The 27,981-nt window shown below is 41.9% G+C and overlaps 1 protein-coding gene across 1 annotated transcript; it reads left to right on the top strand.

Annotated features, from left to right (window-relative positions):
* The first annotated feature begins 116 nt into the window (after positions 1-116).
* On the top strand, positions 117-27,981 carry lats2 (large tumor suppressor kinase 2). Its single transcript, XM_053439358.1, has 9 exons — positions 117-369; positions 7,052-7,781; positions 17,518-17,650; positions 17,768-19,359; positions 20,492-20,719; positions 20,867-21,221; positions 21,944-22,126; positions 22,833-22,939; positions 23,133-27,981. Exons 2-9 carry the CDS (start codon positions 7,416-7,418, stop codon positions 23,682-23,684), a joined length of 3,516 nt encoding a protein of 1,171 aa, XP_053295333.1. The 5' UTR covers positions 117-369; positions 7,052-7,415; the 3' UTR covers positions 23,685-27,981.

Raw genomic sequence — 27,981 nt, forward strand, 5'->3', positions numbered from 1 at the left:
GAAGTTAAGAGAGAGAGAAAAAAAGGATGGAACACAGGAACACACAGCTGGAGCACATCCTGTCTCTCGCGGACGATCTTTGGCTCCGCGCTGACGTGCGTCGGTGCGTCACGTGACCTGAGGAATGTTAACAATGCAGCGAGTGTCCAACTTTGTGCTGATTTCTGAGAGTGTGGAGAAAATGGAGGCTGCTTTCATCACATCCACTCAGCCCGTCCGCCTCCACTGATTCCCCCCGCGGCCCGCTGTCGGCTCCTCGCTCCGGGGACACGGAACTTTTTTTTCCTGGTGGGTTTTAAACGGCGGTCGGACTGCGGGGTGTCGCTCCACGGACCTGGAGACATCGAGGCTTCTTCTTCTTCTCACATGGTGAGTGTGCTGGAGGGGAGTGGTGCTGGGGCTTTATCTGCACGACTCGGTGACTGTGCTGGAGGAAAAAAGCTCCTCCGAGTCGAGCTGAAGTTCACAGGAAAAGTTGAGCGTGTGTTCTGGTTGTTTGTTCAGGGTAAGGGGGGGGGGGGGGGGGGGGGTCTCTGCTGTGGCCCCCTCTCTCTGTGTCGAAGGCCACAGGACGCTCTAACAGGGATTTCCTCTCATGTCCAAGGCCCCTTCAGCACAAACTACACAGACACCATTTTGTAACGGTTCTAAAGCCCTGGCCCAGATGTTGAATAGAGCTAATAAACACGAGAAGAAACAGAAAAAGTACGATCTCCTGCTGAAAAGTTGTTTGAGATATGTTGAGGTTCTTGCATGTGGCCCCCAGGTTCAGGGCCCATGCAAAGAGCTGGGAAGGATTTCAGTGTTTCTGTCTTTTAAAAAGTGTGAAATGCAATGGTTTGTGTGCAATCCTTGTATATATTAGTTTTTATCTCATTTATATTTCTGTATGGCTTTTATATTCCTTACACTTATTACTTACTGATGCCCATTTTTTACTCTTGCTGCTGTGATATTGCAAATTTCTCCATGAGGGACTAATGAAGGATTATTTTATGTTATCTCAAAAATTATGGTGCAGTTATTCTGAAATTGCCAAATGTTTGCATGGGACCATTTTAAGTAGGTAATATATACCAGGAGCGACGCTGTTATTCAGGTGTGTGTGTGTGTGTGTGTGTGTCTGTCAGAACATCCTGTGGTAATTTCAGTGTTTGATTTGAACTTTCTCTCTGTATCTTTTTGATGTGCGTTGGGAAAAAGTCTTCAAATTATCCCGCATTCTATTGGGAACGTTCTTTACTTTATTCTTGTGGCCCCTAAAAAACATTATTCCCCAGCGATCATTTCAAGTACTTGCATGGTCCCCCATTTTTAGGGCCATCAACAGGGATCCAGGGGTTATCCCATTTTATATGTGAGCTTGTACGTGATTATTTCAGTCTTTTAGATAAACTTATGCTGTGTCTGTGTGACACATGTTTTAAAAGGTTTTAATCCTGAAACAATTGGATCGTGTTATATTTATCATTATTATATGCGTGGGTGACTCTGGTGGCTTGAAAAACATCAACGTTATCATTTGAAGTAATATAATTTATGCTAAAACTGCCACGTTTTTCAGGTGTTAACATTTTATGGCCCGATAAGTTGATAGCAAAGGTGATTAGGAGCTATCCCAGTGTTTTAGGACCTTTTCCAGCAAAAACACTCATCTTGTCAGGACCAGTGGACCTCATGGGCACCAACTCTTGGTCCTAATGAGGCAAAACATAATTTCTGAGCTCCTGGTTAAGGTCAGAGGTCAGATGTGAATGGTGGTCAGGTTAAGGTTAGAGTCAATTGGTTAAGGTTAGGGATAAGTGTGTGTGTTCTCTGTGACATGTGTTTTTAAAATGTCAACAATTGAAACCGCAAGGTATTGGATCATGTTCTATCTATCATCATAACATGCTGGGGGACATTTTCTGAGTCTGGAGGCATAAAAGGGGTTGATCATGCAGATGTACGAGAGAGCCATCATACAATCATCATAAATCATGAGGTTTAACACATAAATGGTTTAATGTTCAACCTCAGAGCTGTTTAACATGTTATTTGTCCTTATCATGAAGGAGAATTCAAAACCACAACCTTCCTTCAGGAGCTAAAGTCAGTATTTATACTTAACGGAAATGATGGTGACACATTAATCCTGATTATGATCAGTATTAGCTGATAGGATACGGGCCTTCTGATAACCCTCTGGTCATATCACTGAGCTGTATGCAGAATTTATCATTGGATGTGCTATTTTCACTCAACTCCTGCATAGTTTGGCACTGATGCAACCATGTGCGCCTTTCAGGTGTCCTGCTAATACTACGACGTTTGAACACTCTCTCCTTCTGCCTGACACACATGCTCGACTCCTCTGATTGCTGAGCAGCAGGCCTGAATTATGCAAAGTAGATAATAGCACCCAAGACACTTGCCAGTTTATTTCCCATGGGTGAAAAGTCACTTTTTCTTTTTGTAACAATAAGGCCTATTATACTGAGGTTGTGCTGGTGGTGCAACAGTGCGTCATCAGGTATTGAGCCGCAGCTGGATCTAATTCTGTCAGGCGGTGCAGAGGCATCTGTCAGGGAAGAATCGCAGGGATGACTGCGGTGAGAAATCACCCACTGGATTACAAACGGAGCAGATGCTGGCAGATGTTGGCCGTGGCCATTTTAAGGTGTGGGATTTTATTGTGTATCAGCAGTCAGCCAGATCCCAGCTCTGCAACAAAACATAGCTACAAACTGGGTGTAAAAAGATAATGGGAATAGCTGAAGTTGAAATCTGGGAACAAGATGATGTAAACTCTGGCTGAGGCCGAGGCTTGGGTTGATTTTTCATGCGTGTGTGTGTGTTGTTGAAGATTGATGAACTCTGTGGGTGTGTAGAAGTATGCAGAAGGGATGTTTCAGACGTCGAAGTTTAATTTCTCTTCACTTGAGCTCGGATTGCAGGGTTTTCTACAATCCTGTTTTTTAAATAATCTAGTGACACATAAGGAATCACTGTTTGCAATTCATACAGTGTAGAAAAATCTGTCACACCACTAGCAGCAGTGCTAAAATAATCTTCCCAGGGGGGTTTACACACCACTGCATCTTTCTGCTTTGCAGTGACAGTCATCTCTCTCTATCAACTTCAGACAACTTAGCTTAAAGGTTCAGTGTATAAGATTTGGTTGAAAGTGATCTATTGGCAGAAATTGAATATATAATAAGCCTAGTGATGTTTTCACTAGTGTGTTTCACCCAAATTTTACGAATTGTTTGAATGGGCCTTTTAGATTTAAATACTTTATATTTACGTCGGGAGCGGGTCCTCTCCACGGAGGCCGCCATGTTTTTTACAGTAGCCCGAACTGGAAAAACATAAAACCTTTTTGAGTTTTTATGACAACTGCAGGATACCAAGGTTCTCTTTCAAGTTTAGAAGGGGAGAGTGGTTGAGGTGTCTTCAGCTGCAACATCACCACTATATGTGAAACATTTTTACACAGTGAAGCTTTAAGATGGATTAGTTTACCTCTACCAGATTAAATTTTTACATCCTAATTTTTTTATATATATGTATAGTTTGTTGTTTCCATTTCTGTTTTCTTTTCAAGGTCATGCTTTTTATGTGAGGCTCTTTATAACTTTGGATTTGAAAGGTTCTATATAGATAATGATTTACTCCTCTTTGCTGTCTTTTCAAACCTGTAGACTTCAGTTGACTTTTAAATTGTTATTTTTCCTCTGTGTACATATTTTCATAGAATCATCCAGATTCTCAAATCTATAACACAGGTAAGATTTCATCTGAGCTGCAGACTGTCAGAAAGCGTCAAATTTGAATCTGTGAACTCGTGTTTTATATACTCATATTCATTTTCTGATAAATTATTCAGGTTGTACTCAAACATCCTCCTACGACTTATTTCCAGACAGCAATCATCCATAGATCCTTATTTTTCCTTAAGTTTATTTTTGTCAGCATAGTCTGTCCCATGATTCATTGATGGTATGAGTCTACTTGTAGTTACTTGTGGAATGGCATGCTCGTAGGCAGGGCCGGGTCTAGGCAGGGGCAAGAGGGAGCCTGGCCCCCTCAAATAAATGTTGTGCCCCCTCAAACTAAATAGGGTTAGGGTTAGGCACAATGCCCCCTCAAGATTTGTGGCTGCCCCCTCATACATGCCTGTCTAGACCCGGCCCTGCTCGTAGGTCAGACATGGCGCCTGAAGCATTGCAGGAATGGAGGCAAGAGATCCCAGAGATGGGGCATCATTTATGCAGCTTGTCCCCGCCCTTCTCCGTCACCCACAAATTTAAAAACACAAACATGTTTTCGTCTGTACAGAGTTTTATCTGTGCAAACAGGGAGAGCTGTGACATTCTGAGAAATGTCCCAAAGGGATGAAAATGGGTGGGGTGGGGGGTAGGGGGGGAGTTCAGCAGTTCTCTGGTGGGATCCCAGTGATCTTCTGCACGGATAAAACATTTCTTAATATCTATGATACAGAATATAAATGTATTTAAATCACATAAAATCATCAAATTCATTTTCATTTCAATTAGCTATTTTCCACTCTGTCACTGAACAAAAGCAAAATCTTCATGTGGTGGTTTTTCATTTATTTCTGAGCAGTGTTTCAATTTGGTATCTGAGAACTCATTTAGTCAGATGGTCTGTTGCACAAATACTACAATATCTATTCTCCTCAGCGGCTGTTGCTATGAGGAAGTCGATCAGATGTTTGAATTAAAGGTGCAGCAAGTCTTAAACACTTAATTGTTATAGTATGGAGTTGAAACAGGATTTAGCTTCTGCTTTGTGTCTACAGTTTTAAATTGTGTTTACCTCCAGACGTCTGTATTTACAAAATAATTTTCTGTTTATTAGTTTACAGTCTCCATGAACAACAAAGCCTTTATAGATACAATATATTTGAATTTAGCTCAAAGCATTGCATACCTAAGTACAGTCCCACCAAGCTTACTTTACAGTAGAAGAACAATGGCCTTGTGCTGTTTGTTGAATGTATTTACTAGCTATATTTCAGATATTAACTCAGTTGATCAGCCAGCTGGTATTTCACCAAGCAGTAATATCTCCATCCCTTGGTCTGATCCAAGGTCAGTTTGTTATTTTTTGTGTTCAGGAAATTCAGAAATGCATGTAAGCAAATCAGTTTTAATCCATTGCTTGACTCAAGCTATGACAATGGTCAGCACAGCTCAGGTCAAAGTTCAACAGATTTGAACTTTGGATGCATCCCCTACTCAGCTTTGTGCAGATCTGTCGTAACAGTCCACCGACAGAATTCCTTTCTGTAGTAATAGGAATAAAGCAATAGTCTGGTTTTCATCCTGCGGCAGTTACTCCTAAGATAATTGTGTCATTCGAAAATGACATTTTTCAGAGACTTATCGATTCATACACGTGCACCATATCTGTCATTTTTAAGTTTAAAAATGGGAAATGTTGCAGATACAGAATATAAGCTTTCAGCAGCCAGACACTGGTACCAGCTCAAGGTTTCAATTCAATATGTGTCACTTTTCTGCATTTATTGCAGATTTTGTGCCTGTTATCCTCAGTCCATTGCTCCACATCTTCTATTGTCTCACTCCTTCCAAACACTGTACATCCCACTGTTGCATTGTCGATCGTCACGTACGTCGCCTGACAGGAACATGTGTATTTGTTCCGCACGTCATCCCATCTGCCCCGGAGGAGTAACGCTGCTGTGGCAGAATGCTGAGTATGTTCCTCCAGATAAGACTGTCAGATGGTGTTAAATATCGGATCACAGGGGAACATCGCAGGCAGAGCTGCGGTTTTGGTGGGGGCTCTGAGGTTGCAGCAGGGAGGGCTCCTGACTTGTTTTGATCCCACAATGCAGCGCTGCGCTCTAATAGGGGTGTTTACTGATGACCACGTAGCAGAGGTATGCAGTGACCTGGCCTGACTTGTGCAACCAGAACTATGCATAGATGTTATGCAGAGGAGGGGCGGTGGAGTTCAGGTGGCATTTTATGACCCCTTACATTCCTGTATTATGCATTCTGTATTTACCAATGCTGCTTCTGCACAACTGATACTGAATCTGACATCCAGGTTATACCAGACTCTAACTGGAGCCATGTTTGAGACATCACTGACAATATTCTAATCATGATATCAGGCTGGAATAGACCTTCCTCCTTTCAAATAGCAGCTAACAGCTGATCATGCCAGCCAGCTCTGATGTGATGCGTTTACTTTTTAATCATTTGGAAGACAATGCCACCACAAACCTGCCGAGCTGAAATGATGAACTGATTTATTAAGAAATTGTGTTGTTTTTGGTTATTCTTCAAGCCCAACTTTTATTTTTCAAAATATAGCAAAAATATTTTTGGGATGGTTTAGACATGATATAACATTGGACTCTTGGAGATGGTGATTTTTTTTGTTGCTATTCTCTAACATGTAAAGGCCCATACAACTTACCAATATGTCAACATCATTTTAATTAATCAAATCCTGTAGTTTGCCAGTAATCTTTAATGTTTGTTTGCATAAAAGTGACGAAAGATGATGTTTTCCATAGAATTTAGATATTGTTAAAGGATTTTTGAGGGGCCGATATCGGGATTGAAAAAAAATGTATGCAATATATTGGCATTGATTCCTAAGTTGTTGTTATCATACTCTTATGAAAAAGAAATGTAACTGAGGCTTTTACTGTTGAACCATAGACTTTATTGTAAATAACTATAAATAAAAAGACAACATAAATGCAACCAACAGACAAATGTTGTTGAGGCTTGTTATGTTACTGTTTAACCATAAAGTTTATTATAAATGATAAATAAGTCGGGCTCTACATGTTAGTACTGTCAATCCTTTCCCTCCTCCAATGCACTGACAGCTGTTCAACATACACATGTATGAGGTATTAAAGCTCTGTTCACTGAAAAACACTTTTAACGTTCCTGTGCTCACGATGTAAACAGACCAGTGTTGGCTTTAATTTTAGAATCTCCGAAAAACACCAACACTTGACCACACTCTTTATGCTCAAACTGTTTCCCTTCCTCCACAGGCGCAGATTGGCAGCATCATGGTTTGGCTCCGCAGTGCCCTCGTGACCGGCTGCATTTCCTGGAATAAGCTGGAACCTGAACCTTGAGAGCCGCACCATGGAATGTTTGTAGTATCCCCACATCAGCCTCAGCAACCCCACCAGCATCGGCAAGAATCAGAAACACAAAGAGAGACACAAACAAATAAAGGGACACACACAGGGACTCCCAGATCTGCTGCGGGACACTCTTTATCCATTTAGGTCAGCCAGCTAGAAAGGGATCCTTCGGAGGGTGCAGGGGAGTGAGTGTCAATTTGTGTGAGTGCATGTGCATGTGTGTTTCCCTTTTTAGAGTAGGTGCCTGTCCTCGGGCACTGAGGCAATGAGGCCAAAGACTTTCCCGGCCGCCCCGTACGTGGGCAACACGCGCCAGAGGCTTCAGGAGATCAAGGAGGGTCTGAAGCAGCCGGCCAAGCTGGTGAGCCAGGCCCTGCATGGGGGCAGCTCCCGGGGCGACGGCAGCAGAGGGGCCGACTGCAAGAGCGGAAAGGACACAGCAAGCCGGCAGCAGCAGGTCCGACCCCCGCAGAAGTTTAACAACTACCAGAATGCCCTGCGGGAAATCCGCAAGTCGCTCATGCCCTTCGCCAATGAGTCGGGCCCATCCTCGGGGTCGGGGCACCCTTCAGGCGCTGGGGAAGTGAACCGGCAGATGCTGCAAGAGCTGGTGAACGCCGGCTGTGACCAGGTGAGCTAGAAAATTGAAAATATCTGAAAAGATGAAGCTGCTTTTACTGAACAATTCTGTATCTCTATTTAACAAAAACAAAAAAACTACCATAGTAATATGTCGTGTAATGGGCCCGTAATTCTGCTGACAAACAAAAAAACAAACGGACAGTGATGAAAACATTAGATCCTTGGCTGAGGTAATAATTCGACAGAAACACTAATGGAATAGATTATCTTCGTCAAAATGAGCAAATGCCAGACCTGGTTGATTAAAAGTTCTCAAACACCTCAACCAACTTCAGAAACTCTTAATACTTTTTTTCTGTGAATGTTGATTCAATGAATCATAACTGATAAAGTTACTGAATTGCTTGAATTTCATTTCCTTGCATTGATGCATGATACAAGACAGTTTATGAATTTGTTGCTCTGTTACTCTCGGACATGCAAAGTCACTCTGCCTCCTTCAGTTAGGAATTCTTAATGAAAGCAGCAAAAAAGGGAGCCACACGCTCATGGATGCAATACAATACACAACGTCCTTGCCAAGTGTACAGCGCTGCCATTACATAACACAGGCCTAAGAGTTGATATGTTGAAATATCGTGTGGATTTCTTAACCATCCGAGTTGAGGAATGCAAATGCGCCATCAAACGTCTAGAGAGTTTCCATGCCTATGCTACTCTCGACCTTCACTCTTAGAAATCACTGAGAATCATGTGGATCCTGTTAATCAGGGGTCACCTCCCTCGAGTTGGAGGAGAGGTGATGTCAGCATCACACCACAGTGCTGCAGCTCCAAATGTTTAGAGCCGATGTATTCATCTCACAAATTCAGAGCTCATTTGCAAAGTAAATGTGTGAAATGGTGCTGTTGGATGTTGCACGTTGCCGTTGCATCAGGGATGACACTTATTGGACTTTCACATCAACACCAAGGTTTGAGTTGTAGTTGATTTATTGCTATGATGTTCTACTTAATTCAAAATATAACCAGAAAGTCCATTCAAAGCTTTTTTAACACTATGACCGATCAAATGGTTTATCCTGATTCACTGTGATATAAATGAGCAAGTCTGTATGTTTTGCTTCAGCAACATTAACACACTTAATGTTATTTCTCTACATGGAGAAGATGAGGAAGGTGTTAGGTGCAACTGGTCCAGTTGAGCTTTGGAACATCAGTGGTTAAAGGTCTGGAGGACCGGCCCTGTGACGGAGCTCGGAAAATGGCCTTACATATTGGCTCATATTACGGCCATTAGTATTTTGACTTGTAAAGTGGTGATTAAGAAGCTGTTGCTGATTGACCTGCTTGTGTACTTTAAATCTGCGTGAGAGATTCCAGTTGGTGCGAGTTTGGGTTTAAAAACAGGGTGAAAATGCGTAACTCCAGCCAATTTTCTGCTCTGTGTCTGTACACAGTTGTTCTTAAAAGCGCTTCTTTGTTCAGTGTGTTGTGTAACAGTTGACACAGACTTTTTTCACACAGTTATCTTTTAACAAATTATCCAAATCTTTTCTACTGTCTCAAATTTGAGACTGTAATCATTCTCGATCATAGACTGTAAATCTTGCAAACAGGAGGAGGACTCTTGCATGAACATGATCATGGCGTGGAGCTATGGTTTGGAAGTCCCGCCAAATCAAGCGCTCAACCAGTTGCGAGGCAGTCAGGCTCGCCGTTTACAGAGGCAGCATTTTCCTCAGCTCGTTGACTTCCATCGCTGCCACCTTTTGTGAATGTACCAGACCAATATGGGCCCAGTCAATACAAACAGGAAGTGAACATTCAATGGCAGCAGGGTGGAACAGTTCCTCCTGCTGCAGACGAGTCGCCACCCAACCCTTCGCCTCCCGTGCTCCGTCTGTCCCAGTCTTTGTCCCTGTGTGTCTCTGCAGGTCTGTGTGTGTCTTGGGTCAATTCTTGTGAGGAATGCACAAGTTGAATTATTTAGTTTGACTGATTCATTACACTTAATGAGTAATAAATCATTACTGAAGTAAATCCAATAGTAAAAATGTGAACAATGAAGAAACCAACACTTATTTTAGCTTGAGGCAGTTTCCACATTCAAAGCACATTAGACCACAATATAGAGCACAGACCAGAGTTTGTTCACAAGTCTGTTAAATACCAACAGGCAAAGGGTCGTGGTCTATGGACGGTTGGTCCAGGTCACGCTTTACTATTTGCTTTTATACGCAGACTACATTTTTGGTTAAATATTTAATATCAGACTGAAATGGATTTTAAAACCTGAATATCATGCACAGTGTTGGGTCTTGACCTGGTTTGATTTCTTGACTGACGAAGGTTGACTGATAAACAACAAACAGTTAATTTATTATTAGTTTTGTGCATACGTTCTCAGTAACTAGTGATTGCCTCGTTATAATCGAGTCCAAGTGGATCTCTTAATGTCTTGTTTTGCCCAACCAACAGTCCAGACCCTATAGAAATACGTTTTTCTGTCGTTTCTAAAATTTGGAAAACTGGAAGTTAGATTTCATTTTGTCACTTTGCCTTAATTAATCAATTTAATAGTAAATGATTCATCATTTGTTGCAGCTTCACAACACCTAATGTTGCTAGAAAGCTGTGTTTGAAGATGGATTGCGTCACAGTGTCATGACAAGGTTGTCCTATTTCAAAGGCCCCTTCAAATGTGGTCACAAATATGTCCCTTGCTCCAATAGTTGGATCCTTCTTGGTCGACCGTTCCCACGATTCATTGGGCTTCATTAACATCCTTTTTTTGAAAGAGATAATGGTGCAGCCAGGTCATGAGAAGGGTGCTGCGTCTCATTTCGGTTTGGCATCCATTGTCTACGCGGCACCTGAAGCTTAAGGGGCAATAAAAACTAGGCAGCCATTTTCACACCACTATAGATCTGTATCAAGTTTTCCCTGTTGTCCTCTGTAATGTGTGTGAATATGTGTCACAGCAGGTTCTCTAAAGCCCTTTCCTTCACTCTGCTCTGATTCTGTTTTGTTTGTGGAAGAAGGAAGGAAGAGACAGAAGTGAGATAGTGAGAATAAGTTGTCGTAATTGGATGAAATCACTGATCCAGCCAATCAGAGAGCTCTCATGAACTTTTACCCCCAAGCTGTACACACACTTGACTGTACTAATGTTTGTGAACACCAATAATTCACCTTTGACTCTTTTAGGCTACTGAGCTGAATTTATATTTTTGTATCTGTTTCAAACCAATCCAGAGCAACAATGTCAACAATCAGCTTCTACGTCTTTCGAGGTCACACAGTATTTATTATCAACAAGCTGCTTCTTCCGCCTCCTCCTCCTCCTTCGTCTTTTCCGTCTGAAGCTTACATTGTGCAGTGTGGCTCGTTACATAATTGCTTTTTCTTTTTCTTTTTTTAAGGAGGAAATGCTTTGGAGGGGGAGTGAGGGTGGGGGGGCGTGGTGGCATGCCACGCACCAAGATGACAGAGAGCGAAAGGAAGTGAAGGGAAAGGAGGGGAGCGGTCAGCGGCAATCCCAGCAGGCCTCCTGCTGTATGTGCAGGACAAACTGCGGCAGCGAAGGAATCTGTTGCACGATGAGCGTATTAAAACCTTCGGCCTGTGATCAAGCAAAAACTTTGTTCATGCAAAACTGAGGTCAACTGAACGTAATGTGGAAGCAGTGGATGAATATTGGCGTCCCTTGCCTCGCACTGAAGTGATTTGTCAATATGGTGAAACTTATTTATGAGTACTTTTTTGTTTGTTTTGTGCGTCCCTGCCATAGTTGAGGAAAAGGAATGGAGGAAGATGGCCAGGTTTCAATGGATCTCTGTGTGGAAACGATGCGTCCCTCCGCTCTGTATGTCCTCCATGTGCCTTTTGATTTGAAGGGAATGTGTTTCTGGTTGGGTCAAGTTCGGAGGATAATGTTGTTGACCATCACAAGAGAAGAGTGTGTGTGTGTGTGTGTGTTTTGTCTGTGTGAGCCCCTCAGCCTTTGTGTGTCAGTCTGTCAAGCTGTAAAGAGTGAAAATGTGGCCTTGATATTTTCGGGGGAGAGGGGGAGAGAGGGAGAGAGAGACTATCCATATTGCAAATAGCTTGAATTCTTGCTTCCCGGTCTGAGGAATGTGAGCAAGGAACATCTGTCGCCATGACAGCCGGGGTCACTGGGCCCGCCTCTGCACATGCACGCATGAATGCAAACGCATGCACAATCAAAAAGAGGAACAACAAACTTAACATAAAAATATAAAATAACTGTCTCTGAACTGTTCAATATCAGCTTAGATATCAGATAATGACATTTGAGAAGCTAGAATGCGTACAACCTATTGCATTTACAAAAAATATTCAACAATAAGTGTAATAAATTGTTGCTAAATAATTTTTCAACTAACAATTAACTCACTGATTTGTCGTCCCTCATCTATCTACCTCTTGTATTCTTTAAGCTCCTCTTTATCTACGAAAGGCGGAAATACTTAACAATGTAAACCATACATGGTTTGGTCAGTCTGCATTCATTTTCGCACTTAAATCCAATTACTCATTATAGGAAAAAGGGATTTATGTGATAAGTACTAGAGAGAAATGGGGACATAATGTGACATTACAGGGCGGCTCCGGCAGCCAGTTCTCTGTTCGTTACACAGGAATGCAACAGACCCACACATCCTCGTACACACAGGAAACAGAGTATAAACAGTTGTGTGCGTGAGTGTGGTCAGTCTCAGGCTCATGGACGTACAGTTATTTATGTGCATGGACTTGTATATGTAATGTGAGGGGACAAAAGCAGGCATGTGCAAGCTGTATGCTGTAGTGTGTATGTACACCTATGTAGATGCACTGTGATGGACACTACACACTAGCACACTCATGCACACACAACAGAAGCCATAGAAAGTGTGTGGCCTTGGTATTTCCTGGCTTTCAGAGCTGACTGTGCCCACAGTTTCTCTGCGCTTCTACTTTTAAACCATTTGATTTAGTTTCCACCTGATGAATAAAAGCATCCAGTCAGTACGGCAAACCGCAGGAGAAAGAGGCACAAAATGGCCACACAGGGCTTAAAACCCTCTCTCCTGAGCTGTTCTTGCATTTCCTGACACTCTTTCTCTGCTTTTTCTTTACTAAGGTTGTCATAAAGGTATTTTTTAACCAGCTTCCAAACAGGTACCTTCGTTACATGTGGTATTACACAGGTTACTTTGCGTTACATCTATCAAACATAGTCAACAAAGTTAAAAGTGTTTTGAATAAGGCAAAGAATTACATAACAAAACATCCATCCATCCAATCCGTTTTCTACGTTTTATCTTTTCTGGGTGATGGGGCGGGAGTTGACAAATTAGTTAAATGGATAAAAGAAAGACAATGCAACAACAAACACTGTTGCAGTGCAGTCGCACCAGAGAAAATGTAAGTTTTAAGTTGTGGCACTAGCAAGAGCATTGGAGAGTTTCTTCCATCTGTATTCTGCCTAGTAGCTAAATTCTAGTTTTACCATTTTGCCTCTGACCCCCAGGCTCTTTTATCTGAGTGCTGAGCCAGGCCGCTGACTGATTTATAAACTCGCAGCAGCCCTTTTAAAAACTTCTAAAATAATCTTGAAGCCATTGTAAAGATTTAAGAGTGGGAATAACGTGCTCACTTCTCCTGGTTCTTGTTAGAAGTCTGGCAGCTTCAGTCTGAATGCACTGAAGGTGTTTAATGTTCTTTCTGGGGAAGAGCTCAGCACAGCTCTTCCCAAAAAAGTTGTACATATTTAGTTGTATTTGTGTATTTTGCACATTTAAAAAAAGAGTTTATGGTTAAACTGTAAACTGTCTCACGGTTTTGAGAACGGCATCTTCATAATCACTGCCAATATCTTTTCGTTATATATGGGTATCCGGAAATTTTTATTCATTTCATCATGCATAAAAAATAAATCTGTAAAAAGAAAAACACAGTAAAAGGTATAGATGTTAAAAAAAAGATGGGTATTAAAAGACTATTAAGTCTTGAGCTGAATTAAAAAGGTAGATTAAATGGGTAGAACTTAAAATTACATTTTAGATTATCAATAGTGGGTCCTGATGCAGACAGGGAGATGGTTCCAGAGCTTTGGGGCAGAAGCAGAAAAGGCTTGGTTTCATTTTGTAGATTTTTCTTAATGAAAATAAGTAAATACAACATCTGCAGCAAATAGACATAAACAATCTGTCTCTTTAAGTAAAAGGCACCACTTTGTATTAGTTCATGGACTTTACACATTAGGGCATGTGTAAATTATAAAAAAATAAAATAGTTTTACTTCTTTTCTCATCAAACATAAAAAAAACATGTGATTTGCCTGGGGCTAAGCTGTAAAGCAAGAATTTAACACTGTCACGTTTTTTGGTTCAACTCCCGCTGTGACCCCATGAATAATGACACGCACTTAATGTCATATGTAAAGTCTCAAGCCCTCAATTTGTTGCTGCTGCTCCTCCGTGTGGCCAGCAGGGGCGCCTTTTCTGGCTCTGTCCAGCCGTCTGGGAAGAGGTCCGAGTATAAATGTCTCTGCAGTGAGGTCATATGCCATACTAGGGGGTTTCCTCATCTAGGTGTGGGTTGCTCTGTGGAGAGGGGACGACATAGTCTGATTGCTTATCTTTCCACCTCAGTGTCCTGTTTGTTTACTCGTGTAAAGAAAACTGTAAAATAATGTAGTATGATGGCATCACCTGGAGAATATTTTATTTGCAGGCAAGGGGATGTTATAAAAGTTTGTTTCACTCTGCAATAAAGTTAGGAATTCTTGTAAAAGCATTATTGAAATATTCTCCCCGTTAAATCTATAATAAATAAAAATGCATAAATCCAACCCCAATGGAAGAAATGTAGACAAATAAATGTAATAATGATCATGATAATAAATTATAATATAAACCTGCATATAGTGTATAAAACACTGGTAGCCTGTCCTTGTGCAACTCAGTAGGCAACTATCTATGCTCTCACTACAATGACCTATTTATATTCTGTAGCACTGCTGCAGCCAAAAGACGCTTTGTTATCGTTTGAGTCTATGAAACTGTCGCCTAGGCTATAGTTTGTCTGTGTTTTTTATTAACCTGATATCAAGCCAAACATTTAAAACTATAAATCAGAAATACAATTGCTCACTGTGTCTTAAAGGGATAGTTCATCTCAAAAAGAAAATTCACTTATCTTCTCACCACTCTGCCGATGGAAGGGTGGGTGAAGTGTTTGAGTCAACAAAACACTTCTGTAGTCTCAGGGGTAAACTTTGTCAGAGCAGAATCCAATACGATTAATGGCATAAGTGAACTATCTCAAAGGTCCAGTTTGTAAGATTAAGGTGAAAAGGATCTATTGACAGAATCTTTATATAAAAATAATCCTAGTGATGTTTTCACAAGTGGACAAACTAATCACCTTTTGAGTTTTTGAGGTGAGGGGTTTTCAGCTGCAACATGACACTTCACCACATTGTCACTAAATTCTTCACACTGCAACTTTAAGAAGAATAAAAGCACAACATGCCTCCATACTGCTCCTGTGGAGTCATACGAGTGTCTGGAAGCGCCAACATTCATTTTCGACTCGAAACAAGGTAATTTACATCGTGTTTTAAACCTACATGTCTGCTGATAGCTTCCAACAAGGTGCATTCAGGGGCTGTAAGAAATCCTAACGTCCATTAGCTTTGCCACTTCTGGTGTACTTTTAGCCCTAAAACACAGTGGAACTAACCTTGTTTGGAGTCGAACTGAATTTATTTTATCCCTTGAATCTCGAGTTGAAAAGCTTCTAACATCTCCCCCTTTTCAAATTAACATGGACCAAAGGAATGATTGGCATTACTTAATAAAAGGGCCATAAAAAGGGAAAGGAATGCCTGCATGTTTACTCCTTCACAATTTTGGGGGCGGCAACATTTTTCACATAGGTGACCTACATACCAGTGGGCTTTTTACAGTGACCCACCTGTTGGGATGCCAAATAGCCAGGCATGGGATGAGATCCAGATGCCCAACCTGTGGGTACAAGCGAACGTGAGGGAGGGAGACAAGCCGAATGGCAAATAAAATACAGAATTGTATGAGCAGGATGCCATCCACTTGATGTGAAGAGCTTCAAGAGAAGTTATTGCCACACACAGTTAACTTAAATGCAAATAAAACACTTGAATTTTTTTAATATCGAGGCCAGGTCAACGTTAATAACTTGGGTGGTGCATTATTGATGAAGGGGAATCTCCCTTATCCAAGTTTTCAGAGTTGGCGGCCGAACAGGAATCTTTTTAATGCAGCAGGATTCTTTCCCGAGATGTTTTTCAGAATATCCATGTGTTAACGCTTCCTTGGCCTGTGGTGATGCTGGTTGCAGGGTTCTTTGTGAAACTTTAAATGTGACCTGTAGTATTTAGGCCGCAGCAAATATAGACTGACTGCAGGACTCAGAAGCTGTAGCTGCACAAAGAGCTGTTCACCTTTTTTAAGTTCATTGAAGCTCGATTCTGTACTCAAAGCCTTGAACTGGAGAATCAATTGTCATTGCTGATGTATTACTTGTGAGCTGATCATTCAGTTCAGTATATTCATATTGAACCAATCATGTGATCGTAGAAAGTTCAACACTGCACTTCCTTGGGCCGTTAATAATACAAATGACAAGTGTGAAGCCAGTTTGATGAACACAAGATATGTGAGCCACATACAGATATTTCTGGATTATATTAGATGGAGCTGTAACACAATGTAACTGACTGAAAGTCAAGATGAAATGTGATTCACTATATCTGCACAAGTAGGTTTTTGAGAGTGTTGATTCTTGAATGATACTCAAATGAGCAGAAGCAAAAATGTATTTCAGTATATTTTGGAATATGGTGGCTATTGATATAAAATTGATGTAATTAGTGTTAAATTAATTCAAACAGAAACTCCAGTATTGTCCCTAAAATGTATAAGTGTACTGATTTCTAATAAAGCCTGTCTGAGGTACACACAGGGCCACACCCTGCTGACAGTCTGCAGCCACTGAATCATTCACATGAAATAATTACACCCATTACTGATAATCATGTAGCTTCATAATAGTTACACTGGCTCAGAGTTTAATTTGAATGCATTTTAGAAAGTCGTTCTTCCCTAACTTTACCATATCCATTTGTCATGGTTAACTTTTTGGGTGCGTTTTGAAATTGAAATCACATGTTTACCACAAAACAAACCATGATAAAAAAAACACTGCATGCTCCTATTTCCCCTCACTCATTTGACCCATTTCATTTCCATTTGTCATTTGCCCTCATTTGTTGTGGTATTGTGTGTTCTGTTGTGACACAGGAAGTCGCTGGTACGTGACCCCCCGTTTGGTCGATGCAGGTGCTTGACCACCTACTTGGTCACAGTGGTTTTGAAAGTTTGTTTAAAATTTGAGTTGGACACATTCTAAGCAGATTCAGCTCATTTCATGTACGTGTGTTGCAAGCATACATGTGATTGTTTTTGTTTATGTATTTTTGTGTGATTATTGCAGATACTCAATCAAGTTTTCCAATGGTCTTTCTTGTGTGTTTAAATGTCTTTCAATATATGGGTTTTCCCAGTAGTCACCATTCATATAGTTTGGCATACAAAAGCTGTGTGTGTGTAGATGACATTTTACATGAAAATTGTGTCTTTACTTGAGAAAAAAGTGTGGATAATGGAGAAAGTATTTAAGTAAGGTGTAAATAGGTTTCCCAAATTTCTTTATTTATATATGTGTGCTTTGCAGGAGATGGCGATGCGGGCATTGAAGCAAACAGGAAGCAGGAACATCGAAGCGGCCTTAGAGTACATCAGCAAAATGGGTTACCTTGACCCTCGCACTGAGCTCATCGTCCGTGTCATTAAGCAGACTTCACCAGGTACAAATACTTCCTCTCAATTACATTAACTCGCTGTATGTGCTTATAATTGACTTTTAACCACACAGTTAAGATGCAGTTTCTGTTTTATTTTAGTGATATTTATTTTCCTTACAGGAAAAGCCGGCATGCCAAACGCTATGGACCACCGGCCTGCGATGGAGGCTTCAGGAGAAGCAGCTGTGATGCCTTCATATCATCAGATGGGGGCTACCATGTATGAGGGGGCAGGGGGATATGGTCCTGAGGGTGAGATGCCCAGACCCTACATGAGCGCGCCCCCTGTGATGAACTACATGATGCCCCAACCTGGTGCAGCACAGGGCTCTGCCATGGGAAACCCGATGGGTAGGCCTCCCAGTATGGGCAACTATCCACCAGTGATGGCCTCCCAAAACAACCAAGCCAACACCATGTACCCTCCAGGGGGCCAACAGAAAGGCTACCCTGGGAGTATGGAGCAGCACTGTCCCATGATGAGCTACAATGTTCCTGGTCAACCATTGCAACTCCAGCCACAGCCACCAGGTGGCCCTGTTTCAGGTCCACACTACGACTACGGTCATGCCAGGCCTCACATGATGGAGCCTGCAAGCTATGGCGTTAAGAGGACCCCCTCCTTCCAGAACAAGATGGCACCGCCCTCCATGGTGCCCCAAGACAACTACGTCAACATGCAGGGGAAAGGGGCCATGGGTCAAAATGGACCTGGAGGAGGGGGAGGGTACCCCGCTAACCTGTACTTGCCTCCTCATTCCCACCCCCGACAGGCAAGCCCCACCTCCCACCAAGTCCACATGATGTCCAGGTCTCCAGGTGGCGTGGCAGCCATGGGCCCTGACTTCTCAGATCTGCCGCAGAGCTTGATGACACCGTCCAGAGCCAGCCTCAACCTGGACCTGTATGAGCACCACTGGGCGGGGCCCCCAGGGCCCGAAGGGGCCCCTCCAGCCAGGCAACCCCAGCCCCAGGGCCCATTTAGGGGGGAGGTGCGTGTCCCCAGTAGAACCAACTCTTTCAACAGTCGCTCTGCAGGACCCAACGTTGTCCGGCCTTCGATGGCTGCACCTCCTGCAGCTGGAAAACAAGACCCCTCCTTGGGTCTACCAAACACCATCACGGCTGTAACATCCCCACCTATTCAACAGCCCGTCAAGAGCATCCGTGTGATGAGACCAGAGCCCAAGACAGCGGTGGGACCATGTCACCCAGGCTGGATGACGGCTCAGGGCCAGGATGCATCAGATTCTCTGGCCTACATGCCGGAGGAGACTTACCCACTTGAGTCTGCTCAGGAGCAACGCTGCCCACCACCACCTTACCCCAAAAGTCTGCTCATGTCTAGCACAGCTGGCGAACCAGGGACTCTGGACGGAGCAATGTGCGGAGCTCAGGACCACAGCAACCCTGCAGCGAGAAGCACACACAACGGCAGCGGAGGGAGTGGAAAGGGAGAAGAGAGCCAGCAGGTGAAAGAGAAGACAAAGATGGGCAAGGGAGAAAAACCTGTGAAAGACAAGAAACAGATCCAGACGTCACCTGTTCCAGTGAGGAAGAACGGCCGTGACGAGGAGAAGAGGGAATCGCGTATCAAGACCTACTCACCTTTTGCATTCAAGTTCTACATGGAGCAGCACATAGAGAACGTGATGAAGACCCACCAGCAGAAACTTAACCGCAGGCTTCAACTGGAACAAGAGATGTCGAAGGTAAAACTATATTTTACAGCTGCTCATTAACTCCTTGATGTTACTCAGTCAGAATGCTGAATAACTTGAATCACACACACAGGTAAAAGTCAAAGCCTCATTGTTATAAATGAAAATGTTTTGTGTCACATAGAAGCACACAATAGCATAGTTCATTTTTTGAATGTCAGAAAAAAATTTGATATTAAAAGATGAAAATATTGCTGTGGGATGCTGCAATATATGACTTATAATTAACATCACTTTCCCCATTTTATGTAGCTCCTTAAATAACCTTAACATTTGGATTAACTGAAATTCTTCAGTGGTTTTGCTTGTTTTAGCCCATTGATGATAAAATGCAGACAGTTTTCTAAAATATGCCATAGCACAGGCTAATTTGATCAAATCCAGGCTTCTGTAAAATATAAAATCTACTTAAAGAGGTTTACAGCATGCTTTAGATCTGTTATAGTAGAAAATGTGGCCTGTTAGATTTTAAAAGTAGCAGCTATTTTACAAGCAGGAACATTTTTTTTAATTCATAAAACAGCAAAGTTCACACTATTAAGTGAACATCCTGAACTAAATGACAGAAAACTTAGATGGCAGGAAATTATTCACTGTGACTTTTTTTTTTAAGCAAGCATTGAGACTCTGGAAGTTCATTTTGAAAGAAAATTAAATATCTCTCTTCAGGTTTAGAATCAATATAGAAACAATTTGGAAAAGTAGTTAAAAGGCTAAAAACCCAGTGGAAAAGCTCTTGAGCAACTTATAGCAATTGAGATGAGAAAGATTATGTGTTGTTTGGAGCGGTGATGTCCAAGACGCTGCCGCCCAGAAGCTTCTCCCTCCGGACTTTTTGTGATGGACAACAAAACCTTTGTCTTGGTGTCAGGAGTCAGTGAGTTCACATTAGTGTTTGCATGAGCTTGTCCTAAATCATGACTTTGGCCTCTGACCTACTTCAAAGTGACTGAAAGACATTCTTTAGAGGAGACAAAATACCACAGCCACACCCAGACAGTCCAATAACACAACGGGTTAAATCCGACCACAAAGGTCAGGGTGTGCTGGGCTGGGCTCATGCTGCATTCCGAGGACGTTACTAATCATAAATATGAAATTAATTTCCACCATCTTTGTCCAGGCCGGACTGTCAGAAGCGGAGCAGGAACAGATGAGGAAGATGCTGAACCAGAAAGAGTCCAACTACAACAGGCTACGCCGAGCCAAAATGGACAAGTCCATGTTTGTCAAAATCAAGACGCTGGGCATCGGCGCCTTTGGTGAAGTGTGTCTGACGCGTAAAGTGGACACGTGTGCCCTTTATGCCATGAAAACACTTCGCAAGAAAGACGTCCTCAACCGCAACCAGGTGATTAAATTGTTAATTTAATTTAATTTAATTTTACAGACTGAATTTATCCACTAATAATGTGCCTTTTGAATATCATTTAAGTTATTGCAAACTGCTGGTAACAACTTGTTAAATATATAATTTAAATTACTTCCTCTGATGCAGGTGGCTCACGTGAAGGCGGAGCGGGACATCTTAGCGGAGGCAGACAACGAGTGGGTGGTGCGTCTCTATTACTCCTTCCAGGACCGGGACAGCCTGTACTTTGTCATGGATTACATCCCCGGAGGAGACATGATGAGCTTGCTCATCCGGATGGGCGTCTTCCCCGAACCTCTTGCACGCTTCTACGTGGCGGAGTTGACGCTGGCCATTGAGAGTGTCCACAAGATGGGCTTCATCCACCGCGACATCAAGCCCGACAACATCCTCATCGACCTGGACGGACACATTAAGCTGACAGACTTCGGCCTGTGCACGGGCTTCCGCTGGACACACAACTCCAAGTACTACCAGAAAGGTGAGACACTTCATTATTGTGCTTATGATGTTCTTACTAAATGACTTAAATATCTTATTATGCACATCCACACAAAAGCCACAAAAGCATCAGGAAAAAAATAGTATTATAGTATATATGGCAGTTGACCATGACACAGGCTCTCCCACACACAGCCAGAGACGCTTCTGTTGCTTTGCAACATCTTTTATTAATCTCTCAACACAAAATGAACCTCAACTTAAACTTCAGCTTTTGAGCTCAGTCTCTCCTGTGTGAGTGTCTCTCCTCAGTGTCCGTTCTCTGTGTCCCTCCAAGGCAGCTCAGTCACTGCCTTTTACCAGTGAGGATCAGTCTGCCAAAAGCTTCACCTGTGCTGATTGATCCTCTTTGGTGAAGGTGCTCTCCCAGCCCCCTCACTTCCACACTAATATATTTATTATTTGTAATTAGTTTGTCAAATACAGAAATATAACATGTTTTTTTGCGAAAAATTTACATAAGACATATTGATCCAAAGTTTTTCTAAATATAGAAACATTAACAAAATATTTCTCAACCCTCTGCAAGTTATTTGAACTATTTATCTGACGTCACTGCATGTCATTATGTTGTTTTCACTGCATTTAACGAAACAAAAAGATATCATCAACAGCGTACAGCATGATGAAGGAGAAGAACGAAGCCTGGGTATTTTCTGTGTGTGGAGTCTTACGACCTTGTTACTCTTCTTCTGTCTTCAGGAAGTCACATCAGACAGGACAGCATGGAGCCCAGTGACTTTTGGGACGACGTGTCTAACTGTCGCTGTGGTGATCGGCTGATGACACTCGAGCAACGCGCCAACAGGCAGCACCAGCGCTGCCTTGCTCACTCCCTGGTCGGAACACCTAACTACATAGCACCCGAGGTGCTGCTGCGCAAAGGTGGGTAACAATAAGACGGATACTTAATGGAGACAGTGACTGAAATAATAATACTAACAATAATACAGTTATGTATCTGACAACTGAAAAAACTTTTTATTTTGTGAATATTTAACCAAATTTGATCCAGATTTAAGGGTTCAGAGGCTACTGCTTTGAGTCACATTCACGTGTAGCACATGTGACAACTCGTTTAAAATGGACCAGAGGCTGAAGAATTCAAAATATACATAATCATGAACAAAATGAAAATTAGTTTCAGCCTTTTAAGATTGTATATCTTATGTATAAAGTTTCCAACTTTATCTTCAGGGTTAGAGAAAACTTTATTCTCGTATTAGGGCAATTCAATGTTTACTATAATGAGGGATTATGTTAAAAAAAAAAATGACCCTTGCATATACAATACTTAATTTTTGCATATACAGTCGTCTGAAAATATTTTAAGCATAATACAATAACTATATTTGATTAAACACAGTAAAAAATGTAGACCTACTGTTCCAAAACTATAGAATTGGGTATAAAAAGGCTTCTACAGTGTGGATCCAGCATCAATATGTGAACATCCTCAATTAGTTTGATTTCAAATGAATGTGCTGAAATCACAGCATGTGTCTGAACAGATACTTATAATAGCTGATTGTGCTGTCTATGTAAAGTGAGCAGACTTATAGATACATTTGATATTTGGCCTTGTGTGCAGGCTACACCCAGCTATGTGACTGGTGGAGCGTCGGCGTTATCCTGTTTGAGATGCTGGTGGGACAGCCGCCCTTCCTGGCTTCCACACCCACCGAGACCCAGATTAAGGTCAGTGAAGAAGACAAATATCCCCAGTTTTGATTTACAATGAAAATCATTGACCAGCGGATGAGTGAATGTCCGCCTGGTGTCAGTTGAGGTGCAGCAGGCAAACTGTCAAACTCAAGTCAAATACTGGTTATATAAAACTGCATCTGACATGGGTGTAGCTATAGTAATCTCATGTCTCTCCCTTCCACAGGTCATAAACTGGGAGAGCACGCTGCAGGTGCCTGCACAGGTCAAACTCAGCCCAGAGTCTGTCGACATAATCGCTCGCCTCTGCTGCTCTGCGGAGGATCGACTGGGCTCCAATGGAGCCGGCGAAATCAAGTCCCACCCCTTCTTCACCCAGATGGACTTCTCCAGCAATCAACGGCAGCAGCCGGCCCCCTACCAGCCCAAGATCGCCCACCCAATGGACACGTCCAACTTTGACCCTGTGGAGGAGGAGGGCGGCCCCGGGGCATGGAGTGACAGCGGGGACAGCACCCGGGCTTTGGACATTCTCTTCTCCCCAAATGGGAAGCACCCAGAGCACGCCTTCTACGAATTCACCTTCCGCAGGTTCTTCGACGACAACGGCTGCCCTTTCCGCTACCCCAAGCCGCTTGAGGCTAGCGAGATGCCGTCGAGCATCACCGGAGCCAGTGGCATGGGGGAGGAGGCGGAACAAGACGAAGAGGATGACGAAGAAGAAGATGAAGAGGATGGAGAAGAGCAGGGAGAGGGATGTGAGCCAGTGTATGTGTAGAGCTGCAGACTGAACTCTTACTAACGTTCATCATTCAGCTTGTGGCCCTCCACCGCTCTCTTTCTGTTTGTGTCTTTGTGTGTTTATACATATCTGGCATGTGTGATTGTTAACTTGAGGGAGCAGGAACATCGCCACCTTGTGGAATCTATAATGCCTCCACCCTGACTTCAAAAACAAGACTCCCCTGATCCGGGACCAAGAGACAACATTCAGCACGTTACTGACTGCATCTAGGGTGAAGCGAATGCGGTTTGCAGAGCAAGACTCAGACTGGTAAGGTTGCACTGAGATCCATGGGAACGTAAGGATGTCTGGATCCAATGGTTCTAGTTAGAGGACTGCTTCTGGTTCTTCCAGCAGTTTCTTCTCCCATTCCTTCCACCCTTGGTCTTACGGACGATCGAAACACCTCAACGGTGATTATCTGACACGGGAAGTTACTTCCTGTTCTACCTGAGCTGCTTTTTACGGCAATGTGAAGAGTGGAACTAGTTTACTTGTTGATCGTGCACGGGGAAGAGGGAGATTCGGGTGGGGTGGGGACTAGCGACACACCTCTTACACAGCTGCTGCAAAATAAGCTACAAAATGCATGCGTGCACGCACCCACACTTATTCAGTACAGGTTGTGTTCGGGTCACAAAGGATGAAAGTGCACGGCTCTCTGCAGATAGATTGCCTCTTCTCTCAGAAGTCGTCTTAGACCAGATAGAAAAATGTTGTTTTTGGCGTGAAAGAGAATTCGACATTGAATTTTCAATTTTTTAAAAATATTTTTGTGCCTTTTCTCTTAAATTTCTACCTTTTTCTGACATGAAATTTAAAGGAGACATATGATGCTTTTTTCAGTGTTTCTTTCATGTAGTGTGTTGTATGTAAAGATGCTGCAAAGCCAAAAAGCCCCAAGTCTGCAGTAAAGGGAGCTCGTCTCCCCCGCAGAGAACACTGCTCCTGAAGGTCCTTAAACGCCTCATCAGATGTCCGGCTGATACTTAGGCACCATTGTGACATCAGTAGTATTGGAATTGTTGTGATGGAAATAGTTGACCAATCACAACAGAGTGGCTCAGGTGCCCAATCAGACTGGGCTTTTTTAGGAAGGAGGCCTGAAAGGGACAGTAGCTAAAACTAAGTGTTTGAGACAGAGGCTGAGAGAGGAGCTCCAGCGATGGACGCTCTGAGAAAAGTGACTTATTTTCTGAAACACTCTTTAGAATTGTCAAACTGAGTATGAGCAGAATATGTCTCCTTTAAAAAGAAAATAGAAAGAAACCAAACCAAATAGTTTTTGGTTGTTCTGTCCTCTACATCCACAGCTGCCTCATTTTGTGCCAACTGTCGTTAATGTTTTGTCCTGTAGATGGAGCCAGATACTCCTTCCCTCAGAGGATGCTGTTACAAATATCCTCGTTATTGTGAAATACTTCCTGTTACTGACTCTCTGTCTGGACTGACCATTTCAAATGTTACCTCCAGCAAAAATCCACAACCTACACAGACGCAAAGAGAGTCTGTAGAGTTTGCTTTGGGCTCTACAGCCATATTTGATTTCCAGTCTGATCCAAGACTTATTTAAACCATCAATTTCACTTTCAGCCTCACATGCAGTTCAATTCTGCTTGTAAATCAGATGAAAAATACATATTTTTGTTCATATGATCCGTCTTGTTTATGAGGGGGACAGATTATTTCACGCGTTAGCACAACCGTTTCTCATGCTTTGTTTTAAAGACTGATTCACAAAGGCTTGAAACATCAGCTCAGGTCTCTGACTGAGAAGTACAAACACACACATACACTCAGATTGACCAAGATTTACACTTTTACAGCAATTTTTGAAAGATCAGCCCCACTGTTGCATTTTAATTTAACCAGCCTCATCGGATCTCTGGAGGCAGTCACAACACAAAGCGACGCGTTTTTACAACAGCCAAACATGTGATAGTTTGACTATGTGCAATACAAAAAAAATACATTATATATAGTTTTCTAAACACTTACTATCTTTTTTTTGTTTTTTTAGCTTTTAGTACTGAAATGTACAAATATATTGGTTTATATATATTTTCCTTTTCAGTTACATCATGCTGCTTATTAATGTGGTTAATATTATTTACATTATTATTATAATTGCTATAACATGTGTACCTGTTTTTTTCCTTTCAAAAGAAGTGTTGGCTCAGTTGCCATGTGTGCGTGGGTTTTGAAAGTATCGAGCTATGTGCCTTTTCTAATTGAATGTTGGAGTGTGTGTCGCGCCCAGTGACAGCAGGAGACGGCGACGATGATCAGTGTTTGCAGAACCTTTGCTCGCTTTGCCTCCTGCGGCCGGGCTGGTCCTGAACGCAGGAGAGAGGAGCGTGGAAAAGGTTTCACGGTTCAGAAAGAGACGATAGAAGTAAGAGGAGCGAGGCATGTCGGCTTTAGGAAATGTAATTGTAAAATAAGAATGAATTGCTTTCTCTATTTTACAAACAAACGGTTAAACTTCAGTTAAGAGTTGGTATTTGGTACATTTTCTTTATTTATCCGAAATGACCACAAAGTTTGAGTGATTTTTAACTCTGTACTTCTACTACAGAATCGATCCATGTTCTGTATCACTCAGCAGATGACGCGTCCTCCTACACCTTCATGCTTATTGACAATCAGTAAACGGTGACCGCTCTCTTTGAACTGAGCTGTGCGCTTCATTAATACCCAGCCGTTCCAACAGTATTGTGAATTTGACTCGATGGCAAACGCTTAAGAAGTCAAAACTTGTCCAGTGATTATCTGATTCAGAACTTGTTGAATGATGAAAAATGTGTGGATAAGATTTGTTACAGATGATTTTTTTTAATTATTATTATTTTTGCTTGACAATGTATTGAACGTTTAGCTTTTTTATGTAAATGTGCCTTGTGTTCTAAAGTGAGCAGCACAATCTTTAAAAGATTTCCTTCTCTACGATCTCTTCTTCACAGACATCTGTTATTACTGTTGATGTGGGGAAACTGACTGAGCATTCTGTTCCACGTTCTCACTGGCTTTGTTTACATACACAAATATTATTGTTGTTATTCTGGTCAGCAATTTACATCAAGTAGAGTTAGAATTGCTCCAAGTAGAGCTCATACATCTGCCAACAACCCCCTTAATTTTGATCATACCGTAAACCAAATTGCACACAATCGGATATAAGCCCCCAAAATATGGGCAAATTTATAATTTTCAATTTAAAAAAAAATAAAAATAGATTTAATCAAGTTTCCTAAATTGTGCCCTGGGAAATTGTTGAGTGTCAAAATAAGTCTCAAAATTGTACATAATTTGATGAAAAAAATATTCCTGGATCCGTATCTTTTTCAGATGTGCGCTAAAATTAGGTGTTTTTTCTTGGCCCGTTTCCTATCGTTCCACCAGGTTTTGGATAAAGCAATAAATTAAAGCTACTGCGATCAAAGACTGAAACGACCTATCTGAAAGAGACTTTTTTTCCTTGGATGACATGAAAACACCATAAAAATTGTGTTTACAGTGACTCTGTTTACTTACAGTTACAATATACAGCTTCAGGATGGTTTTATTTGTAGTGGACTGTTTAAATAAAAATTTTGTGGACTGAAAGAATTTTTTCAAATGTGAAAGTGTCTGTAAACACAGCCAGTGTTTCCTGTGAGTTGCTGACCTGAACCACAGTCTTCTGCAGATCCATCACTTGTGGATGAGGTGCCTTGCTCGATGGCACCATCACTGTGACTGTTAAAGCAGGCAGACGTTGCTCTCTCACTCTTCCCGATCCAGTTGTTTCTGTGATCCGGTCCAGACGTCCTTCCACTTCTCTAAACCTCTCGTTGACTAGGACAGACTGCTGCATGAACAAATAGCTTTATAACGACTCTGTGTAGAGTGTGTGAGTGCCACAAAGTGTGTGAGGTGTTTCCTGGATGTGTTTTTTTTAAGGTTAAAGAGTGATGACTGACAATCTTCAACTGACTTGATTTCTTCACTTGTATCTTTTTCATTTTGTATTTTTACTCTAAGGAGCCTCTGCTCATTTTTTATGCTTCTTAATGTATGATACAATTCTGTTACTCTTGAATTTATATTTATACAGATATACATATTTTTTGTATCTTTTCCCCCCATTGTGCTAATGTTCAAACATCCATGTCTACACAGTATTATAGATGATGTAATGTGGACAGCTATCTCTTTTTTTTACATTTATGTATGAACTGAGAATTTGTAAAAATGCTTTCACAGTCGTTGTGTGTAAAATGTATGTATAAATTAAATTAACCAATGTGGA

Source organism: Pleuronectes platessa, chromosome 14, assembly GCF_947347685.1.
Source record: "Pleuronectes platessa chromosome 14, fPlePla1.1, whole genome shotgun sequence".
Classification (NCBI taxonomy): domain Eukaryota; kingdom Metazoa; phylum Chordata; class Actinopteri; order Pleuronectiformes; family Pleuronectidae; genus Pleuronectes; species Pleuronectes platessa.